The sequence below is a fragment of the Pyrgilauda ruficollis genome, unplaced genomic scaffold (genome assembly GCF_017590135.1).
Source record: "Pyrgilauda ruficollis isolate IOZ18807 unplaced genomic scaffold, ASM1759013v1 scaffold118, whole genome shotgun sequence".
Lineage (NCBI taxonomy): Eukaryota > Metazoa > Chordata > Aves > Passeriformes > Passeridae > Pyrgilauda > Pyrgilauda ruficollis.
The window spans coordinates 1,075,044-1,095,908 of NW_024510099.1; the positions used below are offsets into that span (position 1 = coordinate 1,075,044).

The following is a 20,865-nucleotide window of genomic DNA, read 5'->3' on the forward strand; positions in this document are numbered from 1 at the left end:
ATGTGAATTGTGCAACTTACTACCCGAAGTAAATACTACTAATAAATTACTTTATTCCCCTGAGGAAGAGGCGGGAGCATATTGCTTAGAAGAATGGCAGAAAGCAGAACTCATTGCAAGTCCACTTGTTGAAACACTTAGGCTTTTTTTTTTTTTTTATCAGTTTTAATGCCATTTAAAACTGATGTTCCTGACCAGTATTAACGCTAACTATGAGTGCTTCCAACTGCTGGAAGAAAACTTCAGCTTCCTGACTGAGGATCAGCACTTGAGGACGTGTCTCGGGTGACACCGTGTCAGTGACAGGGCGATCTGCCGGGTGCAGTGTTACATCAGCAGCAGCCTTTCCGGCAGGCTGTGCCTGCACATGGCACCCAGGCGGTGTGCGATGCACTGAGGGGGCTCCGTGGCTCTCCTCAGGGCAGCTTTGCTGGATGCCACTTGACTTTTCTTCTAACACCTTGTCCCCAGGACAGCCGAGGCAGGAAAGTACCAGCTGTACCAGTCTTAGGGCAGCATCTGCTGGTTATTGCATGGATCAACATAGATGGTTGTCATGGAAGAGGCTGCTTGCTTTGGCTCCCAGGCAGAGGTACCTGGGACTGGGGGACGGGAGAAACGGGCGCATGGGAGAGAAATGACCCGTAAGTGTAATTCCAACACTCAGTCAGGAGAGAACGGGACTGCTCGAGGAGCTCCTCGGTCTTAGTCTCTTTTTTCCTATGAGAGGCAGCACCCTCAAACTTTGGCAAGTCCAGGTTCAGTTGACTGCAATTCGCCTTCAAAGCAAAGAAACCCTTCCCACCACCTCCCACAGCCCTTCCCGCAGCGCTCCCGCGGGGCTCTCGGAGCCGGGGAGGCGGGCAGGCACCGAGAATGAACCCCAGGTGCGAAGACAAAATGGGGACGGGGACTTTGTGAGCCTCGGCAGGAGTAACCCTGGGGCTCGGCCATCTCTCCCGCGGAAAGAGGCTGCAGTGGCGCCCAGGTGTGCGGGCGTTCTCCCAGCGCAGGCAGGGCGGAATTGACTTGGCCATAGAAATCACGGGCGGAGCCGGGGCGCTGCTGGAGCCCCGAGGGGAGAAGGGGAGAGCAGAGGCAGATGCCGGGATGCGCTCCCCTCCCCTCTGCCTTGCCGGCGGGGGCTCAGTGCGGGCCGGCGGAGCAGCCCGCCCCCGGGATGCGCCTCCCGGCGAGGGCGGAGGGACGAGGGGGAGGAGAAGCGTGCGGGAAGTTGCAGCTCGGGAAAGGCAGGGGTTTCGGAAAGGAACTCGTCTTGGCAACTGTGCCACGCTCCTCTTGTGGCAGGACCTAGTATGCAACAAGTCCCTGGAGCACTTCCCGTGAGAGCGCAGTGAACGTGCCACTCACCCAAACAAACAAACAAACAACCCCCCAGATGCTGACTTACCTGTCCCGAACGTAAACCTCCAGAGCCGGCTCGTCTTGCGCGGCCCCGGGTGCGAGCCGGGAGGTGGAAGGAGGGCGGTGGGAGTCAGGGCTCGCCGCGCAGCGCGCCCGGCCGGCCAGCACTTCGCTCGGGAACTTCGTGTCCCGCTCCGGTTTCCTGGGAGGAGGCTGCGATCACGTTTTATACTGTATTGGTTGGTAACCCCTCTCATTCATTAAGATCACGTAAGAACTCAGAGGGAAACGTGACTCTGAGCTAAGGCGTTTGCGTAAATCTATAGGTTTTTAAAACTCCCTGCCAGTTGCTTTCTGTCTTCTGTAGGCACCAAGGTGGTGGAGAGTTTAAGCTTGCGGATATTGCAAAGGGTTATTAGATTCATAAGTCACACCAAGTGGTGGGCGATCCACTGAGCAAAGCAGAAGTTCTCACATGATGACTTCAAACAAGACACATTACCTTCCAGCATCTGTTGGAGAGACTGGATTTTAAACCACTTCTGTCTCCAGGACAGCAAAGAAACAATGGTGAGTACCTACAAAAAACCCTTATTTTTAATACCTGGAGAGAGGAACAAAACAACTACACCAAAAAGCTTGAGATGTTGCTTAACGACAGGATCTGATACCACGGGCTCGGCTTTCTAGTACTTAATACGCCAAAGAGCGTAACCCGCGGAGGCCGGGAGAATTGTGTTTTAGACGGTGTAACTTTAATTGCGGCGCTCTTTGATTTAGGGCTGCGATGGAAACGGCGCGTCTGACAGAGAAACTTGGAGCTGCGGCGGCCGGGCTGCCGCCGGGCGCTCGCCCGTCCCTCGGCGGGCACGGCCGCCTCCGCCGGGGGGGCCGGGGGCTCGAGGCTGCCCCGGAGGGGGCGCGGAGCGGCACGTGACGGGCGGGGGGCCGCGGCCGGGAGCGGAGCGGAGCGGGGAGGCGGCGGCAGCACCCTGGACAGCGGCGGCGGAGGCGGCCCCGCACCGCTCCGCAGTGCTCCGCGACCCGCCGGGCGCGGGGAGCCGCCGGCGCCGGGTGCCGGCTTCCCTCCCCCGCTAAGCCCCGGTCCTTCCACTCCCCTCCCCTCCCCGCCCGCCGCCCTCTCGCCCCGCTGGAGCTGGGCTAAGTTGAATTCCTAGCGGTGCGGACTGGAATAGGAACAAGAGAGGAGGGATAAAAAAAAAAAAAAAAAAAAAAAAAAAAAAAAAGAGTCTTGCAAGCTCCGGGGGTTGGTTTGACGGTGTCAACTTTGGGAAATGCCAGTATTTATCTCCGCGATCTAGCCACTGCTCGTGGTGTTAGCTGTAACCAAGGTAAGCACAGGGGGGACACCCCCGGCGGCCCCTCTGGCTCCTGCCTCTCCCTCTCCGTGCTGCGGGGATGGGTGCCTGCTCTTCGCCTAGTTTTGTTACCTTGCTGGCTGCTTGATGTGTGTGAGGGCTAGAGGAGGAAGGAATGAAAAGCTGGATGAGATTTAACTACGAGTTAACTTAAGTTGTGCCTGATTTAACCTGGGAATCTCGTCTGTGTGTGTGTGCATGCTTTGGGCAGAGATGCAACTGATCTTTACCAAGAGAAGCAGATGCGACGGATTTTTTTTTTCCCCTGGCTAAGGATGCAAGTTGATTTTGCATAGCTAAAGAGATGCAGCTGAGCTCTAGCTGGCACTGTGCAGGACCGATCTTTCACAGATAAAGGGACGCAGCTGATCTTTACCTACACGGAGATTAGCTGACCCCTCTGTATACGCAACCTACGGCTCAAAGGGAGAGCCGTGCATGTATTGCCGATGATCCAATATCCGCATCTACTTTGCTATAATTAATGGTGTGTGTGTGTGCGCGCGTTTGGCAAGGCTGAAACCCAAACGCAGCCCCCCCAACTGGAGATCATTCGGATAAGCTTTCTGCTCATCTCCCTCCCTATCTCTAGTGCCTCCCCCCACCCCTCCCCGCGCTTCCGATTCTTCCTACGTAGAAATGTAGCTAATAATATTTAGTCTCCGGGCTAAAAATAAGCTCTGGAAAGTCAGCAGTTTGGCGGAGCAGCGGCGGCAGCAGCAGCGCTCGCAGGTAGAGAGGCTCAGGGGGTCTCCGGCTCCGCACGGAGGCTGTGCATCGCCCCCTCCCCCGCCTTCCTGCCAGGAGAACCCGCCCGGAGCCCCGCCGTGCCCGCTCCAGACACACCGCGCCGCTCCACCCGGGGAATCCCGGCCGCGGGGAGCCCCCCGCTCCGGACCCGAGGGGCGGCCGGCCGGGCCCCCGGCGCCACGGGCCCTCCCTGCGGCAGCGCCCCGCGCCGGCCCCGCTGCGGAGCCGGGCCCGCCGGGAGGGAGCGAGGGCGGATCCCGGCGCCCCCCCGCCTCCCGCCGGGCTCCCTCCCGCTCGGCTCGCACGTAGCGCCGCCGGGCAGGGAAGCCCCCGGCAGGCGGGAGGCAGGCAGGCAGGCAGGGAGGGGGCGGCTCCCCAGCGCGCAGCAGGGCGGAGACGCCGCGCAGGGCACCGGGCCGGGCCGCCCCCGCCGGCGTCCCCCGGCTCCCCCCGCCCCACCGCGGTTGCCACGGCGACCGCCTCCCCCCGGAGGCTCCGTCCTGCGGAAACGGGGCGCGCTGCCGCGGGTATGGGGGCACGGGAATGCCGCCCCTCCGCCGCCCCCTCCGCTCCGCGGCCCGGGCGCGGCTCCTCGGCGGCAGCCCCTGGACGGCACCGGAGCCGCACCGGCCACGGCGCAGCCAAAATGGAGGTGGCGCAGGACGGCTCCGGAGGGGCTCGCTCCGAAGTCGGTCATCTGCCGCCTCTGCTGCGGCCGTGCCTGCTCCGGGTCTGAGCGGTACCGGGGAGCAGCCGCTCTCCCCGCCCCGGGAGATGCGCTACCGGCGGCCTTGGCTTTGCGCCGTCCCCCTTCACCCTCCAGGCCGGCCGGAGGAGGGAGCGGGCAGCATCCCTCCGTGGATTTTTCCATTTCCACCTGGAGAACTTGAGTTTGCTGGGGATACCTGTCAGGGTGCCATAGGAGGCAGTTCTTAAGGCGAGGAGAGAGGAGCCAGAGAAGAGCCAGGTCTCAGCAGCATCCCTCGTCAGGAGGCTGGGTGACACTCAAGCACTCATAATTTGCAGTATTGGTCTCATTAAATTCATAATGAAACGTCCTCTGACCTTTTTTCACTAAGGAAGAAGTAATGTGGTAGAGCTAATATTTCAATACATACACTCTGAACTAGAGGTTGATGAGCCCTACTAAAAATCTACCCAGTTCCCAAAATAAATTTTTCTGTTATCTAGGAGGTTGTCAAGGAGCTTCTAGTTATATGAATTTTCCACTCCATGCATAATTTTGTGTATCTTCTTGTATTTTAAATTTGCACCCATTACTTTCTTGCCAGCTCTTAAAAAACTCCAGAATTTCCCTTTCTGCCTCTGTTGCCATGTTTCTCCGGAATTCTAATCACTCTCTGCAGAGACGCATGGGATGGACGGCTGCTAACAAATGACACGGGCCGTTTTTGGTCCCATTGTGGTGACTCATACCTTAATCTGCAAGTAGCTTTATTGATTTTAGTATCTCCTGTTTCTCCAGGAGCTGTCACTGCTCTGGTGGTGGTTCATCACCACCTTTCATCTCTTACAGTTATGGTACTGTAAAATGGCCAATGTCCTTGGACTATGTCTTCATCCTCCAAAGTTTTGGTGTGGCAGTCTTTTTTGCCTCTTTTTTAAGGTTTTCTTTTACCTGGTACCATGAGTGTTGTCTTCAGTGGTTTGGTGTCTGTGCCCAGCACGAGATGGTTTTTATAATATATGGTGTTTGACACAGGCGTTGTCTCTATGCAAGTTTGCCATTCTCAGCAGCTCACCATTTGGATAACCTTTTGATTTTCAGGATTGCTGAACAATTTCCTGTTTCAAATGGTCTGATATTTCTCACTATTTATTTTTAGTGGCCAGCATTCAGAGGCATGTATGCCAGTGGATTAATGTCTAGCATTTCATTAATCTGAGGTGGCTGGATGCATACATTTGGCTTTGTACAGAAAGCAGAAAGTCTTTTTTTTTTTTTTTTTCTTTATCACATTAATGCTGTTGAGCTCTTAGAAATGCACTAAGAAAATGCAGACTGGCTGCCATTCAGTAACCATAAGTTGCTTCCTAAATACAGTGGCATATGGTTGCCCTGCCATGAGAAATTCTGGAAAGGTGGATAAATCCTGAGGGACAGATTTCCTCAGAGCTGTAAGTCTTACCATGAATCATTGTAGTAAATCACCACTAAGCACTTGAAGATGTAGCTGCTAGAATTTTTTTAATCAGATACGCAAACAAAGAGAGCATCCATAAGATTTCAGGAGAACTAGTTCATTCCTCTGGCAAAAAATAGTAACGTCAAGTGCAGTAAACAGCATCTGCAAGAAACAGTACCTATCAAAGTTGTTGAAAATCAGTAGATTCCCCAGACCTTGGGAATGAGACAGGTAGTGCAAGGTAAAATATGTCTGAAAAGACACTTTCACAGCTCCCTCCCCTTTGAGCTAACATTAGACTGGGGCTAAGAAACTGGGGCTAGCAAAAGCAGGCTTGTCAAAGTGGTCCTTAAAATGGATTTGATGGCTTTTGGGGCATGAAGAACTAGAAAGGAAGAGTGGAGAAATGCAGGGCTGGTTTTGTAATGCTCATTTTCTTTTGTGGTCAGCAAGTCCAGCTAGTAATGAGGACCCCAGAATATGGGCAGATGAAATGTCAAAGAAAAGGTAATACCTGTATGCCTGGAAGTGAGGTTTTGGAACAAGTGTGGGTATCCCATGTTTCTCTCATGTTTGGTTTTCCAAATATTTTTACACTTCCTTTCTGCATCTCTCCCACCACATTGTTAGGAGTAGTGAAGTGCCTTGGCAGGGAAATGTCAGGGGACATCCTGCAGCCCCCCAGGGCACGTGATGAACAGGGTCACTGGCAAGCTGCTCGCCACCTTTGGTGAATTCCTACACCCACGTGCCAGCAGCAAGGTGTAGGGCAGGGCACAGGCTTCTCCCATGAACTGAAAATATCTCTGAGACATACTTCTGCAAAATTATAGCCAGGAAAACATACCGACTGACATGGAGTTCATATAACAACTGCCCACCCATTTCATTATTTCACAAATGTGTGATTCTTGCTTGTGAGCTGTCACCATTAACATTTCCATCTGTCTCAATATTGCTTCTATTCTTAGTTGCTTTGTGATAGATGTAGGTGTATGAAAAAGATTTTCCCTCCCTCCTTGTGTCGTGAAGTAAAATAAGTGAAAGCCACATATATGTATCCACACATTTTCATGCAGGCAGCCAGAAATAGAGGCACTTTCATGGCACTCCCATTACTAGATGTAGAGGGGAAGTAAGAAGCACATGCCCGTGGCCTCTTGATGCTGCTGGAACAGGCACATAATGGGGAAAAACATAAATAAGTCAAAATCTAACTGCAAAAGAACAATGTTGCTTTGATCTCCTTTTGAATATGCAGTTGGAGAGACCTATTTTCCCAACCATGTAAGTATGGGAATAATTTTACTTATCATGTAATCCTAATTGGTCTTTTCCTGAGGCAATCTCAAAGGGAAAATAGCTGTGACACGCTTTGGTGTTCAAAGGATCAGGTCCTCAGCTGTGTAGGTATTTCTAAACTTAGACCTTTCAAGCTGCTCATTGCTTGGACAAACAGAATACTCTCTGCAATATTGGCAAAACCTGCTCTTCTCAGCACGTCTGTGCCAGAAGTGGCATCAGTGGGACAGCTGTGGCAATGATCAGATGTGGCACAGGAGTCTCCAGCAGAAGCACATCTGGTTCCAGTCGCGTTTATTCCTGTTGTCATTTGAACTTCATGGCAATTCACAGTCCCCTGATGGGAAAAGTCTCAGAAATGGCAGATGGGTGTGAAGCATTTTCACCCTGGCCCAGCCTGGTGCTCCCAGAGGGGCAGGGCTGTGGCCCCAGCTGGGCTCTGGCGCCTGGCCCCTGCCCTCCCTGGGCTGGGGCAGAGCCTTGGGGCCAGGGCAGTGCCCCAGAGCCAGTTCTGCTGTCAGTGAGGGGTCTCCCCACAGCCACAGGCTGCTGTGTTGTCTCTGCTGGGGAGCACTGGTGCAGGGGCTGTAGTGGACCGAGCTCTTGCCATGAGTGGCCGAGTGTACGCTTTCTCTTCCCCCTGCCTTTTCATGCTGTGGTCTGTCTTTTTTATTTTTTTTCCTTCCCAAAATAGCGCACAAACCCCCAATTTAACAAGCATAAACCATGCACTCTGGCCTCCAATTTATTTTGACATTTGGCAAGAATGATTTTGCAACGTGTTCATTAAGTCATAACATTTTCGCTACTTTTGCATTCCAGATCCTTATTGACTATAGCACATGTGAAAATAACAAAGTTATTTATTCTCCAAATGGACAGTAGACCCCAAAGCTCCCAAGAAATTGCATTGTTTATGGATGCAATGTATGCAGAGCCTTTTAAGGCCGTAGGTCTTCCCTGACTGAAAGAAAAATGGTTCATTTCTGAAAGGGGTGAAGAGGGGTTTATCATCCACTAAAATGTTAATAGGATTGTTCAGTTAAGGAAGTCTCATCAGACCAGTTGTTTCTTTTTTGTTAAACAGAGCTTTTGTGGGATTTGGGAATAATGCAGTAAAAAGTTATGGTAGTAGATAATTAGATGGACCAGCTAAAAGCAATATGAAAGGGGGCTGGTAGCACAAGGATTACAGAAGGTGTGTGGGCATTTTGACATCCAGAAAACATTATAGATCTGGTCTCAGCTACCTCAGTCTCATGATGATAATTAAGAAATGTGGGTGTAGAAAAGATCTTTGCATGGTTTGGTTGGATTATTGCTGCAGTTCAGAACACAATTGACAGAGACACCCACATTGGACATGATTGCCCTTTGATGAGGCAGATACTGACTTTTTAAAGCTGACACAGTTAAAATTATGTCCAAAGTTTATGGGGCCACAAGCTTCTCACTAGACTCCATTATTATAACAAATGGTAAGCTGCAAATTGAAGCAGTTAAAAAAAAAAAAAGGGTGAGCCATGCTGAGGTGGAAGGGGCCCTGGCAGTGGGAAGGCTTCAGGATAAACTTTTCTCTCATCTGTTTGGCAGGAGTAGAACTGGCACATAGGCAGTGTCTGTGAAAGGGGGCTCCCTTCCTGTGTGTGTGTGTGTTTGTGCTCCTCAGAGGCAACCAGGAGGGAAGAGCAGCCAGGCTGGTTCCTTTGACAGCCCTCAGTAAAGGCAAGTTCCTGTGCAGTGTGTGCTGCATGGCAGATCCTCCCAGCCCCTCCACCTCCCTTGGTTCAGCAGCTGTACAGAGATGGTACCAAGCTCCTCTCTGAGCACTGAACAAGGAGAAATATGCCATCAATTTAAAACAGAGCAGAACCCAAGCACAGAGCTAACCATCCTTTATCTGAAGGATATGTTTTTAAGAAACATTTGAGAAGGGAAAGAGAAGGATGGAGGCTGTTTAGATGGTTACTGCTCAAGTCTAAGGCAGGGCACAACAGTATAGCTTAACATACTACCTCTTGGAGTGCATTATTCTAATATTAGAGCCACTAAACCTGTACAGCTATGGAAATGTCAAAATATTGACGTCAGCCCTGATCCTGCATTCAGGTTTCTTTATTCCTTTACGTGTTTCACCCTTTGAAACAGCAGCAGGAGGAGGAGGTTGTATGGTGGCCCACAAGCAGTTCTGCATCTGTCACTTAGCTCCCATTCAGATTTCCTCTCAGGAATCAGAAAAGGCCACGCATTGTCAAGGCAGACAGAGCTGGGAAAATATTTGACATTTCAAAATTAAATTTTTTCCAGTATTTTCAACACAAACTGAGATCTATATTGTTTAACAGAGTATTCAAAGAGGCTTTCAGTATTTCTGTCTAAAGCTATCATCAATAATCTGGCAATGACATTTGACAAAATACTCAGACCCAAATGATAAATAATATCAAATATTCAAACCTAAAGGATATAATGAAAAGACAATGGATTTAATGGATTTCAGGTAAACAGGTGGCTACCAAAGGAAAGAAAAAAAAAAAGGCAGCTGTTTTCTGACAGCAAATACCTTTTGAAACCCAACCAACTCTGCTGAGAATGGGATGAAGCAAGAGACACGAGCAGAGGTCAAAAGGCTGGAGCTGCTCATGTGTTGGTTTGCTCTGTAAAATACATGTTCACTCACACCTACCAAAAGTCTGTAAAACCATCTGAGAGAATATTTGGCTGAATTTTGTGAACAGATAGCTGATAATATAGTGTTGACCAGGAAAACAAAAAGACTTAGCAGTTTTTAAATGAGGCTAAATTCTAGGTTTGAAATTTTCCAGTGGATGCTGATACATCTCAAATGTCTTTTGCTACTGTACCAATCTCTTGCTGTAGCCTGAAGTGTGATACCCTTTATTATATTGCTGAAAATTTATTGCATCAGAGAGGAAAAAAAACCTACTGCATCTATTGGTCATCCACAGAAAGAGTGAATCTCACAGTATTTTCCACATGAATCTCTTTTTGTATCCCAAATTTGTTTTATTTACTAAGATATTTTAAGTGCTTGCAGCACACTCATCACTGATCACTGTTTTTAACACCTTTGTAAGTGACATGAATAATCTCTGTCACAGGTTTTGTTCTCATCCTCTTCTGAGGGAACAAGTACTTAACCCTAGGACTTTTCCCTAATTTTGGTTTTTGAGAGGTTTAATTGTTGTGCCTAAGGGTTTCACGAAGGTGTTGGTGGTACCAGGAGGTAAAGTTTAATGATAGATTCACCTCTTTTCTTTCTGCCTGGCACTTGCTCCTGCCCCAGTCACTCTATCCAGGGGTATTCCCTAGGCAGATCTGATTCTCAGGCCCTTCCTGCCCACCACCTGTTGTTTTCCTCTCCCAAATCCTTCACCTGGACTCAGGCAGCTGTCCAGCCATGGTCACAGCCCTGCATACCCGCTGCTTTTCTCACCTCTTTTTTGAGCTCTTTTAAAGACACAAATCTCTCAGACTTCAGAAGAGCTCTTAATTCCCAGTCCACTGCCTTTGGCACCTAATAGTTATTTTTATCATCTACTTTCCCATCAAAGTATTTCTGCAGCAGTCCCTTAAGAAAATTCTGCTGGCTCCCAAATTTTAAGGAAGTCAAAACATTTGACAAGAAGGCTAAGTCCTTAAAAGGACAAATCTAGAAAATTCATTTGGAATGGCCAGAATTTCCTATTCATTTTCTGTAGGAACAAACAGGGAAGAAATTCAGACTGATGTGAGGCACTTCAGGCCAGGAGAAAAGCCAAAAATGATGGACCTTTCCAAATTATTTTCTTTGGGAGCATCAGCCTGTCCAAGAGCAACAGGGTGGGGCCAAAGCAGCGTGCTGACTCAGCTCCTGAACTTCCACAGCCCTGGTGTGGCAGCTGCCTGGGGCTCTCACTAGTCCTGCAGGGCTCCTGGGACCCCCGTGGGGCTCTGCCAGCGAGGAGGTGTGGGAAGGGCAAGCACAAGTGATGGAGAGTGCTGGATGCCTGGCTGGAGCCCTCCCACACTGGGGGAGCAGTGCTTGGATGGAAAGGACATAGCAGTGAGTCTTGCCTAGTGAGGAAGAGCGCAGGGTGAAGGCTCTTCCCTTTGCTTTTGCCTTCCCAACAGGCAATCTGGCAATCCCTCAGCCATCTGCAAGTGTCCTGTCCCCTTTACCTGAAGCCTTGGTGGGGGAAGCTGTCCACTGCCTTCCCAGTCCACGCTTTTCATGGGGTGTTAGTAAAGATGAATGGTTCGTTAAAAATCGATCAGCTAAATGTAGATGAAGGTCTAGTACCAGTTTGTCAGACCATGAGAATGTGTATTTCATCTGCTTGTCTTTCATTTGTGTCAGCACTCAGGCTGAACCCTTTCCCTGCGTCTCTATAAGCCATCAGTCCATGGAATTAACACAGTGCTCCTTTTCTGCCAGGGTGAGGGTCTGAGAGAAGCACAGCAAACCCCAGCTGCAAAGTGAACTGTGGTGTCAGTTACATGTGCTTCCCCAGCTCTGGTAGTTGGTGCAATTTTCTGGCAGCTAATGGGGTCTAAATCAAGAAACTAATCAGAAATAAGCCTGAAAATTGTACTGGCTCTTATTTACTTTCTTTTATCTTGATAAAACTTCTTAAAAGAATATTTTTAACAGATTCTTTAAACATTTGTAGTAAGAGGAAATAGACAAAATGTCATAATTTCCATATGAAGGAGTGCGATTCCTATATAAAAAGCCATCTTATCCTAATATGGTCTCAGAGTCTAAGTAACGTATTCTGTCACAAGAACTTTTGCATCAAAACAATTTTTCTGTTTCATATCCAAGAAGAAATGTTGAATATTTAAATTCCACATTCTTTTTGATCTTAATTCCCTTCACAGAAGAGCTCTTTAGGTCTCATCAATGCGCTCTAGGTGCAATATCTGAGTATATTTTTCATATTACGGGATCTAACCCAAATTAAGAAACCAAAGGGGAAGGAGCTGTACATGCCTGTAAGGGAAAATGATTCTGCTTGGAGCACATAGCAGGGTAAAGCATCAAACAGAAACGTAACAAAAGTCTGAAATAAGGGGTTTAATGCCTTGGTGCAAAGTCCTTGCTGAAAACCTAGCATTTGGCTCCCTTCTGATTTAAAAACTTTGCATTCCTGCTGACTTCAGTGGTGTTTATGTTCAAATAAGTAAAGGCACCATGAGGCCATATAGTACAACTGCAATTTGCAATAAATTATAGCAGATTAAACAGCCAGCTAATGAAATACAAAGAGGTGTTTAAAACACTCCCTTGTAAGCATTTATGTTTCAGATGTATAAACTACACGAAAAATAAACATTGTCCAGAAAATAAATGTATATTATGTTGTTTATGAGTTTATACTCTAATGGCACAAGTCCTGAACCACGAAGGCCCCACTAAATGTCTTGCCAAAGCTAGGCTTTGAGTCATATCCAACAATAAAAATACAGGGGCTTGGAGCATCAGAATGCAGGATTGCTTAAGATCATGTTCAAATGAGGTTTGTGGTGGTGGCCGTGTCTCTACTGCTGGACGTGCCCACCCCAACCACCCCTTACCCCTCAAAAGCCACCCTGACCTTGTGCAGGCTGGGGCAGAGAAATCAATATGTTTTCCCATTTGAGAAATTGTGGGAACGTGAGGAAAGTTATTTTAAAAATAGCTTAAAATTTGTATTGATTCTGTGGATCGATATTTCAGGATTTCTGAATTCCCGAGCAGTCATACATCCACCCTGTGTTTTGTTCCTCTCTCTCTGCATCTGTAAATGATAGGCTGAGCACATCACCTGCTGTAGGGAGAGAGCCAGCTATGCATCCAACTACCCTCATGCCGGGCTAGTGAGGAGGAAAATCATGTTTTAATAGTAGTACCAAAAACCCAGCTGTACTGGCTCTACTTAAAGCAATTCTGCCATGCAAGTCAATGAAATCATTTCATCTGGCCAGTGCCGAGTTAGTAACAGCCCTTGTGCAATTCCTGCTCCTTGGAGCTGGGTGTTGCAGTGGGAGGACAGAGGAAGTGAGGATTGCACCTTCTTTGCTGCATTTTTTGTGTATTAGCAGGCCCTGAGGAGTGGGTGAGCACCACCCCTCTGCCATGGATGAGCAGACCATTCCTTTCACTTGGACAAATGGAAACTCCTGGGCAGACACGTGGCTGCCCATTGATCTCCAGAGTGGAATGCAGTAACACACAACGTGCTTCCAGCCATTCAATTACCAAAGGATGAACAATCCCAAGTATTCAATATACAGAAATTACACCATGCAAATGAAATGTTTTAGTCAAGGGCAACTTTTGCTTTAATCTGACTAACCCAGTACTTGTTTCTTGAGCCACAAGTCACAGTGACTGGAGGAGGAGAACCTAATGGGGTCTGAGTTTCATTTTGAAGACTCTTTTTAATGTCTATTGCTGCACTGGTAACTTTAGTTTGCAATTAACAAAAATATCTACTCTTTCGCAGATGCTTCTCTCTTTAATGCTTTAGGTGGTTAACATAGGAAATGTTTTGAACCCTTTATGTTTTGTTTCTTAGGTGAAATAGCTCAATCTGCTATTTAAAGAAAAAATATCCTGAATTTATCTTTAAACACATCAGCTTGTTTAAAGCATCGATGTGGCTCTGCTTTGAAAAGGGATGGAGCCAAAGTACCTTAACCCCTTCGGGAAGATGAAGACAACCATCTAAGTGCAGCATAAAATATGTTAATATGAAAGTCCTGAAGGGCAGGAGAGCCAGCAGAGCTATTTAATGTTTACACATGCTTTGCATTCCCAAGGATTTCTGTGTACCCAAGGAGGATCCCTCCTGCCAGCTCCTGGCAGAGTGGGACCCTGTGGGTGGTGGGCACCCCGGGACAGCCACTGGCCCTGGTGCCAAGCTCCACCTCCACGTCCCCTCCCCTTATCGCTGCAGATCCCTTATCGCCCATCACCCTGGGGCAGTATCGCTGAGCTGCTGCACCTGGCCGAGGCAGTGCTCCAGCTTGATGCCAGAGGAGATCTCAGCTGCTTCAACAGAAATAAGCTGCAAAAGAGCATTCATAGGGCTCTGGACCTGGGATTTTGGGGCTTGCTTATTTTTAGCACACACTCAAAATAAGCTCTCCAAAGTTATGCACTGAGGAGGGTTTGCCAGGCATAAACCTGTTCTGATAAGATGCCTGGCTAAGTTTATAAACCACTTGGAATCCGATCCCTTTAAATATTAAAAATAATCCACTATATTGCATCTAACTGAAACCCACTGAATACTTAGAGGAAAGGAGAGATGAGTCAATCCCAACACCTTTCACCCACAAGTGCACCTACAGTTTTCTGATCTTCTTTAATCCTAGAGCTCCAATGGCCTGATTCGTCACAGGAGTGCATCTCTAGCCATCTAACCTTTCCACACTTGGCTCAGGTTTCCACCATCCCAAGGAATCACACACAACCTCTTTGGGGAAGAGGGGATTTTCTTCTCCCTTCCCTGTCTGCTGCTCCCTCAGACTCTGCATTGTTGTTGTCCCATGCTCTCTTTTCTGCCTGCTGTGCTGGAGCCTTGGCTGGGCTGTCAGCAGGAGGGTCAGGGGTCAGGGAGGGAGGCTTGGGCACCACACGCCAGACACCTGGTACACTGATACTCCTGGGCACAGCCCAGATACTTTCCTCTTTGCTCAGGTAGTGGGTGGTTAATGCCTCCAAAACAGCAGTAAGGCAGAGACACTCAGGAGATTAATTGCCAGCTTTAGTGAATGTCAAAGCGTCAGGAAATGACAAACTGAACTTTTAATGTTTCTGTGGGGTTAGATTCATTCTCTCTTTACTTTTTTTATTCCCGTTCTCACCTTTATTTTTTTCTGTGCCATCATCCTCAACAGCTGCCCTGCACCCCGGAGTGTGGGGCAAGCCTGGCGTGGCTGGACACTGGCCATGGGACCAGGGGTCAGCAGGAAGGGTGAGTTGTCCTCCTGGCTTCCCCCAGCCCTTCACGTGTGGTTTAGGAGTCCCTCTGTCCAAGCAGTGCATGGAGTTCATGCAAAACCCCAAAAGAAAAGCCTAGAGGTTTGGATGGGGAGGATTTTGTGTGCGTGTGTGCACGTCACTGCAGGTGGGAATTGCCACATATCACACGTTCTGTTTCAACAACATTTCATGCCAGTAGAGACAACTACACGAGCAGTGGCAAGGACCAAACCCAGACCCGGTGTGCTCACCAAACAAGTATGTTCATGAGCAGCTGAATAGATGTATGTGTGATAGACACATGCATTTCCTTGTTTGCAAAAGGCTAATCTGCACCTACCACAGAACTCTGTCAGAGAGGTGGTTTCATGCACATAAACTGTGCTGAAATCCCTGATTAGAAGGCATGGGACAAGATTCAGGGTACAGATCCTGCCATGTGATGGAAAGCTGGCATACCTTTAGCAGACATGAGAAGAAAACAATTATTTTAATTGTTGGTTAGAGTTTTAAAGCTACTTTTGCTGTAGCTGCAGGGTGACAATTCTGAGCTATTAAGTGGATTTTCTCCAGGAAAAATGTTGTGGTTTCGGTGCCTGTGATTCAAAGAGTAGGTTTTCCTGCTTTATCCTGTGTACATGCAGCCTACAAACCATGTCTAAGATTTTTGGGTTTGTATTCCCATCTTTGCTGTTTCACTTAATACTTGCCCGGCTAAAGTGAGGGGCTGCAAGGCCTCTCAAGAAATGCTGTTCACTGAAGGTGAAATTATGCTTGAAATTAAGAGCAGCTACCCTGCACTATTTAGGGCACTCTAAGGGTCTATTCTGGTCACCCAGCAAGCTGCTTGCAGACCAGAACAGCAGCAACTCTTTGTAGGCTGAACCAATGTAAACCTTGGGGTTGTGAGACCCTGAGCCACCAGCCCCAGGGCATTGACAACACTGGGGGCTGGGAGGGGCTGTGCCCACAGCCTGGCCAACCCCTGAACGCAAGGGGAAGGCTAGGCAAGTGGCCACCACCATCCTTCTCTCACCATCTCTCAGTCAAAGCCTCTAAAATACTGCGATTTTTCAAAGTTAAGCAGAATTTGGCTTTGCTCCTCAAAGATGCTGAAGTTTTTCCAGTGCACAGATGTTGGTGTGGAGCACGAGGGGCTCTCGTGTGTGTGCTGCAGCCACTGAATCATTGTAGAGCAGCATCATAGCCCAGTCATCCTACAAATGCACCATGCCTGCAACCCTGGCTGTGTACATAACTTGTGTATATAATCCACTGCAATTCTTAGCATTGCTGGGGTTGGAAAAGTTTATTTCCATTAATTTTCCATCTCTTTAATGTGAAAAAATAGCAAATAAAGGTAACTAGGAAACATGAGTAAACATAATCAAACATAAAATGCTTGTAATGATATAAGGAATTACTTCAGCCAATTAAAATTTTAAACAGGAAAAAAAAACCCCGTAGCATCAAAACCCGAGTACATCAATAGCATTGTCCTTTTTGTAATCAGGATTAGTTTATATTTCCTGACAGCCAAGTGAGAAGAATTCCAAATTACAGCTTCTTGACCTTTTTCTCATTCAAAAACAGGCGAAGATACTACGTGAATAAAATGGGGAGTGTAAGGACACAGTCTGGGGGAGGGGAGACTCAATCACCCGTTGCCTTTTGTCTAATTATGTACCTTTTATGAATGTTACTCTTTTCAAATATTGACTTTTTTATTGCTTCTCCTACAATTGCAATGGGGGAATTTAAGAGCCCCACAAACTACTTTATCATATAATTAGTTTATCAGTAAATTTGGACCTCATACATCAATCACTATAATGCATAACCTCCACTGAGACAGAAACCAGGTGTGCGTGCTTCTGCTTTCTTCTTTATAGTATCTACAGTGTCATTAGTGCCTATGCTACAGTTTAAATTGAATTCAGCAAAAAGCAATGGTCTTACCCTCCTGCAAGCAATATTACTTCAGGGATAAATCAACATTTTATTGATTGACAACTCATACTCTTTCCCTGCCGCTGTTTGGAAAACAGTGAAGAATGATTTGTGTATGCAAAAAATTATTTTAATTAGTCATGAATAGAAAAAACACCTGGTCCCAAGGTGAATGCCTAATGTGGGCATACTGGGACAGCACCAAGAGGCTTGAAACACTGAATTATCTGAAAGCACCAGAAAGGGGTCTGCCTGCCCTTTTCTTCCCCATGCAATTGTGGTGTGGCTTTCTTTTCCAGTGCCTCTTATGTGTGACATCTGTACATTCCAAATGGGGAAAACATAGCTGGAAGACACAACAAGAGAGAACTCCTTTTGAGTCTACCCAGAAAACATCGGGATGCCTTGCCTTTGCATCCTATGTACCCCAAAAATCCCAAACGGGATGGTTCATGTAACCTCCAAATTTATAGCGCAATTCATGGACTAAGGAGTGGAGCTCTAACCAGAACAGTGTCCCCATGTCCCCAGGACTAGCAGTTGCTTGACAAACTAATACCTTGAACACAATTTTTGGGGGTTCATTAATAAAAATTCTCTTGGAAGTCAGGGTCTGATTTAACAATATGGAACCCAGCTTGCGTGTGCATTAAAAATCCAAACAAGTAATTATTTACGCTACTTTTTCATTTTCCGAGTAATCAAGCACTGGCTGGTAATAATGCTCCAAGGGCTGATTATACCAGCAAGAAACAGCAGCTCCTCTGACCACACCTCTTCCCCAGGAAAATCTCTACACCGATGCAAAAGGCAACACGTTTGTAGCAGAGAAAATGGGAATTTCATGGTTGCATGGAATTAATGGTCCTCATGTTCTCAGCAGAGCTGAGCTGAAGCGCTTCCCACAGAGTGAGGACTTGTCAGGCTGTCTGTAACATGCTTCCTTTCCAAAATTAAAAGAAAAAATTCTGATTGCAAGCAGATTTTTTCAGAGCGGGGCGGGGGCGGTGGCGGGGCGGGGAGGCGGTGCGGAGACTCGGAGCGGGGCAGCGCGGTGCCTACGGCCGCCGCAGCCGCCGGCCGGGGGCGAAGCCGCTCGGCGAGGAGAAGGCGGCGGGGCTGGGCCGGGAGGCTCCGGCGGAGCGGCGGAGTGTGGGATCCGGCCGCGCTGCCCTCCCGCCCCTCATAAAGCTTTGATGAGACACTTGAGACGCCGCCTGTGTTGTCGAGGCGGCGGGAGGCGGTCGGTGGGACTGGGCGCCCGGGAGAGGATGTGACTTCCCGGAGGGGACCCGGACAGGCTTTGTGTGGACGACAAGGTACGCGGCGCCCCGCCGGGAAACTTAAGGGGCCGGGGGCAGGGGGTGCGGGCGGCTGCGGAGCCGGGCGGGCGCCGGCCGGCGAGAGGCGTCGGGGAGCGGTAAGGGCGGGCGAGGGCCGGCGCAGCCCGCGCCCCTTTGTTCCCGCACTTGTCGGTGCGGCCGGTGCCCGGCGGGGCTTCTGTCGGGGCCGGCGGCAGCATTTTCAGAGTATATCCCTTCTCCTTCACTCCTGAGAAAAAGCCAGCAATGTTTCTAAAGCATGGTATTTGCTGTTGCTCATCTGCATGTCTAGTGTCCTAGCAGAAGAGCCTTTCCTCCAGGAATAACAAGTGTGCAGTGTATTACATTACAGCTGATTAAAGTAGCCTCTCCTGCTGCTGTTTAACTTGTCTGGTAGATCATCCAAATACTTGCAGGCACCATCTTATAAACACAGAATATTGGAACTGTGCTGTTTTGTGACTGTGCAAAAAGGCTGCTGGAAACACGCTGCCTTGGTGCAATCAGGTACCCGCACTAACACAGCCGTACCTGGAAAGTTAAATGGTACTGTGGAGCGAAGGCTAAAACAGAAAAATAAAATGCACGCGTTAGCTTAGCAAATACCAGGTACAGTCATGCCTTTGAAACGCCTCTGGAACATCCACCCGGCATTGTTGCTGGGAGTTGTAAGCTTATATTGGTATATCAGAGTGGGGAAATGAATGGTTGATGCATCCCCAATGGCAGAATTTGAATAAAAATAGCAGAGCAGGACTTGGCCTGAAGAGCTACCTGGATTAGTGACTGTCCATCAGCCAGCAAGGGCTGGACATGATTCCTCAGGCCCAGGCTGTTAGTGAGGGCTTTGAAAAGGTCTCCTTTCTCGTAAATTGGATAGATTTGGACTGGAAAACACTGAGACAAAAAGAGGTAGAACTGTCTTCACGCTCACTGACATTTTTAGTTCAAACACGTGAAACCAAACCCCCAAGTGCAAGAAGGATGGTGATGTGGTACTCAAGCAGGATTTTTTAAAAAGTTCTTAAAGCTGCAAAGGTTATTAACCACCAGGAATCTTTCCTTTAATATATATTAAAAGCTGATTCATATGGAAGGCCTTAGGTGTACTCAAATTTCAAACACCTGGGTTATTTTCTTTACTGATAAATGCAGGTGTTTCATAGCAAAAGCACACAGGCAGTCAGACTGTCTGAGGGCAGCAATGAGTTGCACACATTTCTCCTAGGATAAATAAATTTTCACAAGTGCGCGGAGTGAATGGGCCTTTGGCATTAATTGCAATTAGATGGCAGTCAGGCTTTGAGGTGTAGAAAAATACGTGTTTTAACCAATTCATGAAAGAGTTGTGCTAGCTTCTTCTGAAATCAGCTGTTTCCAATTTTGCCTGGGAGGGAAGAGGGGAGGGAAGAGGCGAGGCTGCCACAGCCCATGCCAGGCAGGGGGTGAAGCCAGCTCTTCTCGCACAGCTCGCTCCTGCCGCTGGCACACGCGTGCGCTCCCGCTCGCCGCAGCCCGGAGCGTGCCATCTCCCTGTCTTTACCGAGATCAAATGGAGCCAGTCAATCAGGGGATACCATTATTGCCTCCGCCATTCAATTTCCACTATCAATAATTTACTGTACTTGCTGCACGCGCAGGAGGAGGAGATGGCCAAACAGATTTTGGTCAGGGGGTACGGGATGCGCCCCGCGGGCGGCCGGGCAGAGCCGAGCCGGGCATTCCCCCCGACAGCCCCGGGCTCCGCGGTCGGCCCCGTCTCCGCCGGCGGGCGCTGATGCGACGGGCGGCCCCGCTGTCGGTCTCGGTGCCGGTCTCGGTCCCGTCCCGGTCCCGGGCTGGGCAGAGCCGCCTCGGGACCGCTGGGACCGAGCTCCCGCTGGGCGCCTGCAGAAAGTCACCGGTGTAACGTTACCTGGGGCGCTCATTAATAAGCAATGCCTGTTATTATCTTGATTGCATTCTTAATAGGCGAACTACGGAGAGGTCAGCGCGGGAGCGATATTTAAATGGATTGGGCTTGCTTAATACCCGGCGGAGTAAACCAATATCCCGCCGCGGGCGGACCGACCCCCCCCGCCCCGCTCCCCGCTCGGGAAGCGCCGGGGGAGCGGAGCGGAGCGGGGCCGGGCGGGCGGGGCGGGGGCGGTGGCGGGGAAGCCGCTCGGCGAGGAGAAGGCGGCGGGGCTGGGCCGGGAGGCTCCGGCGGAGCGGCGGAGTGTGGGATCCGGCCGCGCTGCCCTCCCGCCCCTCATAAAGCTTTGATGAGACACTTGAGACGCCGCCTGTGTTGTCGAGGCGGCGGGAGGCGGTCGGTGGGACTGGGCGCCCGGGAGAGGATGTGACTTCCCGGAGGGGACCCGGACAGGCTTTGTGTGGACGACAAGGTACGCGGCGCCCCGCCGGGAAACTTAAGGGGCCGGGGGCAGGGGGTGCGGGCGGCTGCGGAGCCGGGCGGGCGCCGGCCGGCGAGAGGCGTCGGGGAGCGGTAAGGGCGGGCGAGGGCCGGCGCAGCCCGCGCCCCTTTGTTCCCGCACTTGTCGGTGCGGCCGGTGCCCGGCGGGGCTTCTGTCGGGGCCGGCGGCAGCAGGAGCGCGCTGCCGGCGGCGCGGGGCCGGCGGAGCGCGGGGCCCGGCGGCGCTTCCCCGACGGCGGCGGGCGCGGGGCGCGGCGGC

The 20,865-nt window shown here is 49.6% G+C and overlaps 1 protein-coding gene across 1 annotated transcript in view; it reads left to right on the forward strand.

Moving 5' to 3' along the window:
* The first annotated feature begins 1,735 nt into the window (after positions 1–1,735).
* Positions 1,736–20,865, forward strand: part of BDNF (brain derived neurotrophic factor) — a 38,081-nt gene continuing 18,951 nt past the window's right edge. Inside the window, exon 1 of the mRNA XM_041485034.1 lies at positions 1,736–1,935. Within this exon, the coding sequence (XP_041340968.1) occupies positions 1,933–1,935 (3 nt within the window). The 5' untranslated portion in view covers positions 1,736–1,932. The remainder of the gene's footprint in view (positions 1,936–20,865) is intronic.